This window comes from Salvelinus fontinalis, chromosome 6, assembly GCF_029448725.1.
Source record: "Salvelinus fontinalis isolate EN_2023a chromosome 6, ASM2944872v1, whole genome shotgun sequence".
Taxonomy (NCBI): Eukaryota; Metazoa; Chordata; class Actinopteri; order Salmoniformes; family Salmonidae; genus Salvelinus; species Salvelinus fontinalis.
In genome coordinates, this window is record NC_074670.1 from 25746707 (window position 1) to 25758620 (window position 11914).

Below are 11914 nucleotides of genomic sequence, written 5' to 3' on the forward strand. Positions count from 1 at the left end.
GAGGGGGAAAAGGTTTTGTCGTGCCCGCTTCACGACTGTCTTGGTATGTTTGGACCATGATAGTTCGTTGGTGATGTGGACACCAAGAAACTTCAAACTCTCGACCCGCTCCACTACAGCCCTGTCGATGTTAATGGGGGCCTGTTCGGCCCGCCTTTTCCTGTAGTCCACGATCAGCTCCTTAGTCTTGCTCACGTTGAAGGAGAGGTTGTTGTCCTGACACCACACTGCCAGTTTTCTGACCTCCTCCCTTTAGACTGTCTCATCGTTGTCGGTGATCACGCCTACCACTGTTGTGTCGTCAGCAAACTTAATAATGGTGTTGGAGTCGTGTTTGGCCACGCAGTCGTGGGTGAACAGGGAATACAGGAGGGGACTAAGTCCACACCCCTGAGGGGCCCCATTGTTAAGGATCAGCGTGGCAAACGTGTTGCTGCCTACTCTTACCACCTGGGGGCGGCCCGTCAGGAAGTCCAGGATCCAGTTGCAGAGGGAGATGTTTAGTCCCAGAGTCCTTAGCTTAGTGATCGTGGGCCCTACGTGGGCCCTAGGCTTCGTGGGCCCTATGGTGTTAAACGCTGAGCTGTAGTTGATGAACAGCATTCTCACATAGATGTTCCTTTTGTCCAGGTGAGAAAGAGCAGAGTGGAGTGCGATTGAGATTGCGTCATCTGTGGATCTGTTGGGGCAGTATGCGAATTGGAGTGGTTCAGGGTGTCCGGGAGGATGCTGTTGATGAGAGCCATGACCAGCCTTTCAAAGCACTTCAGGGCTACCGACATGAGTGCCACGGGGCGTAAATCATTTAATCAGGTTACCTTTGCTTCCTTGGGCACAGGAACTATGGTGGTCTGCTAGAAACATGTAGGTATTACAGACTTGGTCAGGGAGAGGTTGAAAATGTCAGTGAAGACACTTGCCAGTTGGTCCGCGCATGCTTTGAGTACACGTCCTGGTAGTCCATCTAGCCCAGCGGCTTCATGAATGTTGACCTGTTTAAAGGTTTTGTTCACATCGGCTACCGAGAGCGTTATCACACAGTCATTCAGAACAGCTGTGCTCTCGTGCATGCTTCAGTGTTGCTTGCCTCGAAGCGAACATAAAAGGCATTTAGCTCGTTTGGCAGGCTCGTGTCACAGGGCAGCTTGCGTCTCTGTTTCCCTTTGTGGTCCGTAATAGTTTTCAAGCCCTGCCACATCTGACGAGTGTCAGAGCCGGTGTAGTAGGATTCAATCTTAATCCTGTATTTGTTTGATTTGTTTGTTTGATGGTTCGTCTGAGGGCATAGCAGGATTTCTTATAAGCGTCCGGATTAGTCTCCCGCTCCTTGAAAGCGGCTGCTCTAGCCTTTAGCTCGATGCGGATGTTGCCTGTAATCCATGGCTTCTGGTTGGGATATGTACATATAGTCACTGTGGGGACGACGTCATCAATGCACTTATTGATGAATCCGGTGACTGAGGTGGTGTATTCCTCAATGCCATTGGATGAATCCCGGAACATATTCCAGTCTGTGCTAGCAAACAGTCCTGTAGTGTAGCATCCAGGTCATCTGACTACTTCCGTATTGAGCGAGTCACTGGTACTTCCTGCTTTAGTTTTTGCTGGTAAGCAGGAATCAGGAGGATAGAATTGTGGTCAGATTTGCCAAATGGATGACGGGAGAGAGCTTTGTATGCATCTCTGTGTGTGGAGTAAAGGTGGTCTAGGTTTTTTTTCTTCCCTGGTTGCACAAAATTTGGTAAAACTGATTTAAGTTTGCCTGAATTAAAGTCCCTGGCCACTAGGAGCGCCACTTTTGGGTGAGCATTTTCTTCTTTGCTTATGACCTTATAGAGTTGGTTGAGAGCGGTCTTAGTGCCAGCTTTGCTTTGTGGTGGTAAATAGACGGTAAATAGATGCTTTGTGGTGGTAAATATGTCTACTCCAATGGACGCTGCTGAGGGGAGGACGGCTCATAATAATGGGTGGAACAGAGCAAATTGAAACCATGTGTTTGATGTATTTGCTACCATTCCACCTATTCAGCTCAAGCCATTACCACGAGCCCGTCCTCCCAAATGAAGGTGCCGCCAACCTCCTGTGGTATACACGTGGTATTAAAATGTGTCTCATATCAGTCCACTGTGTCCGCATTGCGACCAGATTTCCTGGTCCCTCCCTGTATGAAAATTGTTTGGCAGCTATTCTTTCTAAATAATATGTATTTATTTATTTTAAAACAGATATTGATCTAATAAAAAGCATAGCTGGAGCACACCCAGATAAAAGTATTTTGAGAGTCGCACATTCTATATATATATACTCCCAGTAATTTATTGAGTAAAACACCAACGTTACGGTATGACTGTGCCTTCTTCAATAATATGTATTTATTTCTTTATTTTAAGACAGATATTGATGTCATAAGTCAATTGTGCCACCTGGCAGTGATTAGGAGGCGGGATCATGATGATTTAAATGGTTTCACTGTCCATATCCTCAGGGGTTGCTGACTGCTGACAGATCTTACAACGAAAGAACATGTATTTTAGGTATCAGCTAACCACATCATACGCTATGGCAATCTGTCAGTCGATGACAGTCGGTGACGTGGCACACAACCATTGGTTGATGCCCATGCAACGTTTGAACAGGGGATCTCGACCAATGCGTGCCTGACTACCTCCGAGGTCTGGAAGATCAGATCACAATGCATCTTTTAATCGTCTGCACCTGTCTGAAGATGAGGGCACAATCAGAATGTGGACAAGACAAAGGATGCAAGTTAGAACCAGGTATAAACAGAGCTTAACAGGTACATATTTTAGGAATAGTGAGGTGAGTTTTCAGAGCAGTGTGATATTATTATTTTTCCACATTAAATAGGAGCTTGTTAGTAAATGTCCTCTGTAGTGGGCATCAAGCAATTTTTACCTACTGTCCCCATTTAATGTAATTTCTCATATTTACTATCAACCTTGTCCTCAAGGCCACTACAGTTCACATAGGCCTACAATAAAAAATGTATACTATTTTTTTTCTCCCAAAACATTACTTGTAACGTGTGTTTTTTTTCACGACGAACACATATGTAATGCAGGGAGGAAATTCATGCAAACCTATCGCCTTCCGCTTTATTTGCTAATCCCAAATATTTGATCAACAAACTGCGACTGCACCCTTTTTTATGGGAGCGAGTTTGGTGCGTTGTTACATGACGTCATCGATCATTCAGCGCAAGGATTGTATTCAACAGAATGAGATGCTGGTTACGCTGTATAGCCTAGTCAATAATAGTAGAATACATGTATGGACGTTGGCTATAGCTGAATGGTAGGCTATCAACACAGCAAGGTATGTGATTTTGATTTTCAATGTAAATTAATTGCTTTTGGTCAAAAGGTGTTTTGGCGGCTATAAGAATATGGAGAGGGCAGTCTGGTTCACATACGCTGATGATGTAAAGCGTTCTGTGTTTATTCTGGTACGGCGGCCGAGTAAACCGGACATTGCATTCATTCATATGCAGGAATCGTCTTATTATAAATCTTCTGTTATGGCATTATCCTTGGCCATCTGATAATGATAATGTCTTGAACAAGGTGAGTGTTTGCCTTGTCAGCGACAGGCCTAAAACCAGGTACCTTATTATCAGAGGCTGCTGAATCGTGACAGAGTATTGCCAGGCCCTTTCGGGTCTGCACTGTTAGCCCACAGACTAGACTAGCATGATAGGTTGAGCCTTGTTTAATTTTGTAAATGGTTATTGAATATATATATATATAAATATCCTACCTATTTCTCAATGAATTGTTGTTGTTTGTTTTCAACTGTCTATCGAGCAAGAAAATGAGTTCACTAACATAATACATTTTATATAAATGTTTTTTTTTTAAAGGTATATAAAAAATTATCCATTCGTGCATGAAAATAACAGAAGGATTGGGATAATACATTTACCATTCTCCCAATCATTTGCCCATGACTGTCAAGGATAACAAGCGGGGCAGCAGGTGCCCTTTTCAAAATGGTGTTGGATGTCAACTTTGTTTTCACAGTAGCTACTTTTGGTTAATATTTGACCTCAACCAATGGGCAGGTAGAAACTCATACAGTTTTAGTCCACTGTCAACACCATTGGTTCAGACCTACCTGGTGAATGGAGTTGAAGTTGGCCTGCAAAGCCATGACATAACACGTAACCTACGTTACAGGTAACCTGACAAAATGGAGAGGGGGAATTAGTGAGTACACAAACACTCACCATCTTTTAATTAACATCACAAATGTACTTGTTCTTTGCCATATGGTTGATAAAGTAACAAGACTGACTGTTTCGGATGTCATTGCAGTGGTGGCTACTCGCGGGAGTATTTTGACCGCTTTATTGAAAGCCAAGACTCGTCTGTTGTGAACAAGTTCCAGCAAAAGTACTGGAAAACCAAACAGAAGATCATCAAGGTCACGGGAAAGAAAGAGGACGAACATGTCGTGGCGTCAGACGCAGACCTGGATGGCAAGCTGGAGGTTAGCTTCACAGATCAAATGCTTCAAATCCGTTTTGTTACTGTGTCATGGATACATTGTCACAGATACAGACAACTGTTGTGCCAATTACCAAAGACCTGACAATATCAAGTATCAACCTCTGTTCATCTCACATAACATAGGCAGATGATTGTTAAAGATTTGCATAAAATGCATATACATTTGTTGACTGGCATAAGTCATTTTCCCATGGCATTGTAGGTGTTTCACTCTGTCCAGAGAACGTGCATGGAGCTATTGAAGGTGATCGAGCAGTACCAGAGAAGAATCTGCTGTGAGTCTTTCCACCCTCACATCTGGCACCCGCTTCCATGTTGGACCCAGTTACATCTGGATACCCAAGGTTCTTCTGGACCCGGATTCTAAAACCCTGTTCAATCCACTGAGGTCTACCATGTGGTTCTATCCCTCTTCAGTTCTATCCCAGGAGGAGAATGAGTTGGGGCGGTTCTTGCGCTCACAGGGCTCCCAGGACCGGACCAGGGCTGGAAAGATCATGCAGGCTACCGGGAAGGCCCTCTGCTTCTCCTCCCAGCAGAGGTTTGTACCTGGACCACACTACCAGAGGACAGACAGACACACTGGATATTGCAGTGTAGATAGATAGATAGACAAAATAGGGGGCTCACATTACAAGGTAGGGAGACAGACATGCAGGATAGTAGTCTGTCTCCCTCTACTAGAGGAAACGAGACAGACTACTAGTGTAGTGAGACGGACATGTAGGATAGTAGTCATAGGCGGTGTGTCCATAAGGCTAGGGGAATTGGCAAAATTATATAGCCTAAATAGCCTACTCCTGTCGATACAAAAAAATGTAATCATTCAAAATAGGCTACTACACCAGAAAGCATGATTTGGCCACAGAGGATCATTAGCTTATTTTAAAATGGGTGGCAGGTAGCCTAGCTGTTAAGAGTGTTGGGCCAGTAACTGAAAGGTCGCTGGTTTGAATCTGAGCCGACTAGGTGAAAAATGTGTTTACTGCCCTTGAGCAAGACACTTTACCCTAATTGTACCTGTAAGTCGATTTGGATAAAAGCATCTTCTAAATGTAAAAAAAGATTTGCTGTGAATTGTTTTAAATCGCATTGCCTACAGTCGGAAGGGCCCGCAATTTCTGCAGCGTGCGCGGCAAATACCAAATAGATGATTGTTGAGTTGCGACTGTCAGTGAAATGCAGAGGCCCAGCCAGGCATATTGCAATATTTCAAAATCCAATTGCGGGAAAACATAGTTTTGAAAGCAAATGGCTGTTGCTGTAAAGAGAAGACGATGAAAATACTGTCTTTTAGTTATCAAAATTCTCAACATAATTGAGCGAACAAACTTATCAGCACCATCCGAGATCATCCACTATATATCCCCGGTGAGTGTTCACTGATCAGTGCCACTTGAAAGTTTTTGGACAATCATTTCCTCTTCCGGGTTAGATGGACGTCATATCGTAAGTATTTGTGTCTCTTTCAATTTTTATTGATCTGTTTGTCATTCTCAGCAGAGTAGGTTACCCTGTCATTTTTGTCGTATTTATAAAAACATATTCTGCTTATAAAGTGTAGTAGAATTGCATGAAATGTGTTTATGAAAGGCCACATTTCTTTCCATGCAAAGGAGAATAAACATATCTGATATAGCCTACGCGCTCAGCCATGCATTGAACTGTCTTTTTTTGCGAACAGTGATTGAGTTATATTATTAGCCTAAATCATGACTATCCAATCTACTCATCACATTATAAATAGTAGGCTATCTTACATAAGTCTGCAAATGTGATGATGCATAGAACACTATATTTATAAAGGTACATTTTTGGGGGGGTGAAAATGAACTTGAAACTCACACACTACCTATATTAGTAGTCTCCCTCTTACAGAGGAGAAGATAGACTACCAGTGTAGAGAGACATGAGATAGAAGATTGCGTCAATTGGCTCCTAAGGGACAGGCTAGGAGTCTGCTGTGTGTAGAGAGACAAAAAGAGAAAGAAAATGGCATACAGTGACAGCTTTGTATTCAGACATAGGCCTGTACTGTATCAACACAGTACCCAGAGTGTTTGAATAGAAACTGATGACTCATAATTGAGAGAGTGCTACGATAATCCATGTTGTTTAGGTAAAGGTTTATCAGTTCATTTTAACTTACTGTTTGCCGCTCCATCTTTAAGCTTTAGTGACAATAACCCAGTCAAAAGATTCAGGAGCAGAAAAAAGGTTAACAACAGAAAAAAGGTGAACAAACAATCATCTTCTTTCTAAATGTACATTTTCGTCCAGCTGCTGCTCTTCACTCACTCATCCACATTGTGTCAGCTGCACTTCATTTGGATGAGTGGATTTGTTCTTTGTTGATGACAGTCTTTTGTCCCCCTCAGGCTGTCTCTGCGTAGTCCTTTGTCTCGCCTCTACCAGGAGGTGGAGACTTTCCGATACCGGGCCATCTCTGACACCTGGCTGACGGTGAACCGCATGGAACAGTCCAGGACGGAATACCGTGGAGCACTGCTCTGGATGAAGGATGTATCCCAGGAGCTCGATCCAGACACACACAAACAGATGGAGAAATTCCGCAAGGTTAGCATACTCTCTTTAGATATAGGTCTCAATCATATCAGGATGAAGGACTGTTTAAACAGTAAGAATGAAGTCAGTTGGCCAGATTGATTAAGCATTTGTACCAGTTTCTTTAGAGTGAATTTAAATCAGAATTTCATAGAATCAAACAGAAAATGGAAATTGTTATATTTACCACTAGATGGTGCAATTTACTGTGAATTTGTTGTGTGTGAATGTGTACTTCAGTATGGAGCTGATTCATGGGAAATAGGGGAAAGGCATGTTTGCTTCTGTTTTGTGTTGGTTACACTCAAGGGTTATCTTGAGTGAGAAAGACTTCAGTTGCACTTGCAACATCTGTGTATTCTCATGTGTGATCTTTATTCCATGCAATGTTGTGCCTATGTTATGATCCTGTCCTCCTTCTGTTGAGTAATATTTAATCTCTCCTCTCATCTCAGGTTCAAGTGCAGGTGCGAACCACTAAAACAAGCTTTGACAAACTGAAGAATGATGTCTGCCAGAAAGTCGATTTATTAGGAGCCAGCCGCTGCAATCTGCTTTCTCATGTTTTAACCACATACCAGGTACGCCAGAATATCAAGGAGTGGTGCATGCACAGAAAGTAAAATAACAATTATTGCATAATAGTAATTGTTGGCTACAGCCTTGTGCTAATATGTATTTGTGTGTTTCAGACCACCCTGTTGCACTTCTGGGAGAAGACGTCTCACACTATGGCTGCCATTCATGAGAGCTTTAAGGGCTGCCAGCAATATGAGTTCTCTACAATCAAGGTGAGGGAGGCCTCTATCATATTTTTTTATTTTATTTAACCTTTAACTAAGCAAGTCAGCTAAGAACAAATTCTTATTTAAAATGACTGCCTACCCCGGCTAAACCCTAACCCGGACGACGCTGGGCCAATTGTGCGCCGCCCTATGGGACTCCCAATCACGGCCGGTTGTGATACAGCCTGGAATCGAACCAGGGTCTGTAGTGACACCTCTAGCGCTGAGGTGCAGTGCCTTAGACCACTGCGCCACTCGGGAGCCCTATCCCTCTGTAAGCTGTATCATCTTTGTCAGGATTTTGGAAACGGTGAACAGTCCGTTTTTATATCTATGATATACTCAAAAGGTGTCCGTACAGTGTTTTACTTTACAATAACGAAGAACAGTGTGTTTCACCATAAGGCCTCACTTATGACAGCACAAGGTGGTGTTGTCAGTGTCATGTCTTGTGACGTTGTCAGTATGTCATTCTTCTACTTCCAGAGCCTCCAAGACCCCATGGATAAACTGTCATCTCAGGGATCAAAGAAAAAGAGGGAGAAGAAAGTCTTAACAAAGACCGATCTTGAGGAGACTGCAGATGACCAGTAAGTGAAATCCATACAACATGACAGAATTAATTTAAAGTCTTACATTAGGCTACACAGGATCCTATACTGTACACTACATGTAACATGTTTTTTGTTGTCCTTAGACTTATCTCAATAGATCCCAATGAAGAGTCCAATGAAGAAGGTAACGGACAACAGTTTATTTGTGAATATTTCAACTAATTAACAAGTCATTGTAACGCACACTTGTTCTATATTGATGGATTTAGGACTAGATGAAATCACATTCCCGAAACCCGCATTGCTGTTGTGTTGACAGTGTCTGAGGTGGAATTCTGTTAGAGCTGTCAAATCCACAAGTATTATGCCTATTCCGGACATTGCCATTGGCTGCATGGAATCCGGGTTAACGCTTAATTTGATTGAATCTAGGCCTAAAACCAAGTTACCATGCACTTTTCACTCTCATCCTGTGCAGCTCAAACCAAGACACCTTCTGGACAATTCTTTGAAGAAATCGACCTTAATAGACAAATGACAGGTAATGTACAGAAGCACCACCTCAATGTATGTGTCCTAAATGAATACCAGAGAAAAATATATGAACAGATCATGTGAAATTACTTCACCCTAAAAACATATAATCAACTACCCATTATTAGGCCCTACTGCCCACCTCCAAATAACACAGTATTTGATTGGTAATTCCAGGGCCTGAGGATCTTCTCTCAGCCTTCTCTCGTCAGGAGCAGGAGGAGGGTGGAGAGAGGGATAGCATGGCCTTGTTGAATGAGATTCTGGGCAGCACGTCTCTGGATGAGGGCGAGTTCTCACAGGAGTGGCAGGAGGTGTTTGGTAAGGGGGACCAGGGGAGCGGAGCCACTAGTAGAGGGGGCCTAGTGGAACCCCAGCAGGAGGAAGACTCCTCCATCTTCCTCCCATCTCACCTCCTGGACCAGAACAGGAACAGGAACAATCTCCAATCTTCGCTCTCAGGTCAGAGGTCAAATACTGTAGATCATACAACACTGTTGTGCATATTTATTCATTGGTCAGATTGCATTGCTCTTCATTGAAAAACAAACCATGTGAAGCATCACTGTATTATTCTTCCAAAACACAGGATGTTGTGGAGAGAAAGCATGTAAAAGATCATCCTTGATTAAATTGAGGAGAAATCCCTGACCAGAGTATGAAGCATGTGACAATTGAATCAATTTGTATTATTGGTGTAATTAAATTAAACCCTGTGGTTGGTTAGATTTTATGAATGAGCCCAGAAATGACATAATTAGGGCTGTGCAGTCAGCCTTGACAGTTTTTCTTCTCTCTGAATAAGTACTTCAACAAATAAACCTTTTTTTTCACCATGCGTAACTATTTCCACATTGAGAGAAGTGGCACTAAAATTATTATTTTTTAAACTACAGCTGTATAAGTAATAGGCACTGGCTATTTGATTTGCTTACCCATAGCTAATTGCTAATCTCTTTCCATTTCTCTCTGGGTCTGGGCAACGAATACTAGTCCATCATCTGTTTTTGTGTTTGTCTATATTCACCGTGGGGGCTAGTGAAGTGAACAGTCATACTGAAATATAATCTTTAAACCTCATGTGGATCTAAATGTATTATTAAATAAGTTTCCATTTCACACCACTTGTACAGGGTACATACATACTTGTGCATGCGTGAAACTGGACAAATATAAATAAATACCCCTTATTTGACCTTTTGAAATGGTTATGGACTGACAAAATTGTATTTAGGAGAACATGCATAGATTTTGTAAAGACATGCAGTGTCAATAATTGCAATATTCTTGTCTATTGCACAAAGTCCTGTTCATACAAAAGTTCTGTGTGAAAGTAATTTATTGTCTCCTGGATCAAGCAACGATGTGTATCCCCTCAAGATGGGTCTAAATCTGCATCTCCCTTCCAGATTGGGCCACGAGCATTCCACAGCCCATCTCCCAGGCAACAGAGCAATCATCTGGAGCCAATCAGAACCCCTCTAGGCCAACAGCAATGAGAGGTAGGATTGGGCCAAACGAGTAAAACATATGAATAGAATTGAAAGAAAGGGTTTAGCTCATAAGAAAATCTGTTTCCAGCAAGAACCTGTGTTTATGAGTGCTTTCGGAGTACTTGTTGGGTATAAATATTACCAGGAATAGCACAATGTCTGAGTCAAATGAAGCCCTGTATTAAACAAGGCATTACTATTCAACATCAAAGTTTACAGTGTGAGATGGTTTACCTTTGGTTCTGATTGTACAGAGACGCCAGAGACCGCCAAAGACCTTTCAGCCTGGTTTAACCTGTTCGCCGACTTGGACCCTCTGTCGAACCCAGACGCAGTAGGCAGGAGTGGTCAGGAGCATGAGCTTCACAACGCATAGACCTGCCACCTGATTCGCGTCTAGGGATTATACGCTATAAGTTAGCATAATGCACAACAAGGTTAGGGTTATTTTGCTGTTAACATCTGTTCTAGGGTCATCTCTCTCAACCCCTGTCCTACTCCTTACCATTGAGTTAAACAACAAATTGACCCTGGACCAGCTGTTAAGTATGCATTTACTGTATCAATCAATTGAGCTTGAAATCATGAATTCCAAAAGAAAACAAATGTTATGTCTTTTTATGTTTGACATGATTTATCAATGTTTATACGTTAAGTTGTCAGAGGGTAGATGCTTTCAACAACCAAAATATGTACGAAGGATTCAGGATGAGCTTTTTCAGAATTATTGACTTGTCATTTGGGTATACCTGTAAGCTTTCTGGTGGTGACAATGATGAGGCCTTTACACCCATCTCGACAATAGGAAAATCAGTATGAAAGGGTAAAATAAGTATCAGTTTTGTCTGATAGATCATACATTTATTGCATGTTTTGTGTATTCCTTATTTAGTTGTGTGTGATTGTACTCACAATATGTTACTGTTGACAATAACATATCTAACATTTGATTTATTTGAGATGGCCTGGAATAAATTTAAGGCGCGTTATAGAGCAGCACACTAGACAGCCGACAATGTACCTTTTTAAGAGATTTTCTCAGACGTTTGCAGAAATCCTATTCACGGTAACCACTGCACATGTCGGCTCAAGCGTAAATGACCTTAGTGTGTTCTATAGCACGCCTCAGATTAAATCCCAGCCTAGGTGTACATTTATTAACTAGCTGCACCTTTTCAAGTACACAATCTGTATTATATTGCTTGGAGAGCAACCTGTGGAAGGGCGAGAATACATATGTTGTAATTGGTGACTGGTTTTAAGTGTTTAACAAAATTATTAGAGAATGATATTTACATTTTATTAATTGAGTGCTGAAGAAGCGTGCATTTTGATTGTCAGTAAAAATGTTGCTAAATGAGACTAACTTATTAGAATTAAACTATTGCCCTTATTTACATTAAAGCCTTGTTTATTCCTGTCATCTTATGTATTGTTGCTTTATTTGAATACTG

General features: G+C 41.9%; 1 protein-coding gene across 6 annotated transcripts; it reads left to right on the plus strand.

The window, feature by feature from the left end:
* The first annotated feature begins 2672 nt into the window (after window positions 1–2672).
* Window positions 2673–11881, plus strand: LOC129857465 (islet cell autoantigen 1-like). 6 transcript variants are annotated; one of them, XM_055925734.1, is made up of 14 exons: window positions 2681–2777; window positions 4197–4226; window positions 4335–4509; window positions 4732–4804; window positions 4947–5070; window positions 6908–7106; window positions 7550–7675; window positions 7787–7885; window positions 8366–8469; window positions 8577–8617; window positions 8912–8974; window positions 9145–9429; window positions 10377–10469; window positions 10715–11881. In XM_055925734.1, the coding sequence occupies exons 2-14, from the start codon at window positions 4210–4212 to the stop codon at window positions 10834–10836; spliced, it is 1521 nt and encodes a 506-aa protein (XP_055781709.1). In that variant the 5' UTR covers window positions 2681–2777; window positions 4197–4209; the 3' UTR covers window positions 10837–11881. The 6 variants fall into 6 exon arrangements, with proteins under 6 accessions (XP_055781705.1, XP_055781709.1, XP_055781710.1 ...); XM_055925735.1 differs by having other exon boundaries at window positions 2685–2797; XM_055925731.1 differs by lacking the exon at window positions 2681–2777 and adding an exon at window positions 2843–3336.
* The last annotated feature ends 33 nt before the right edge of the window (window positions 11882–11914 follow it).

Bases quoted from the DNA above. Each gene is read 5' to 3' on its own strand.
- LOC129857465 (XM_055925730.1), top strand. From the start codon at position 2,743: ATGTGGACAAGACAAAGGATGCAAGTTAGAACCAG. The intron at 8,975-9,144 runs GTAATGTACAGA...TGGTAATTCCAG, and splicing joins CCTTAATAGACAAATGACAG to GGCCTGAGGATCTTCTCTCA. The intron at 9,430-10,376 runs GTCAGAGGTCAA...TCTCCCTTCCAG, and splicing joins TCTCCAATCTTCGCTCTCAG to ATTGGGCCACGAGCATTCCA.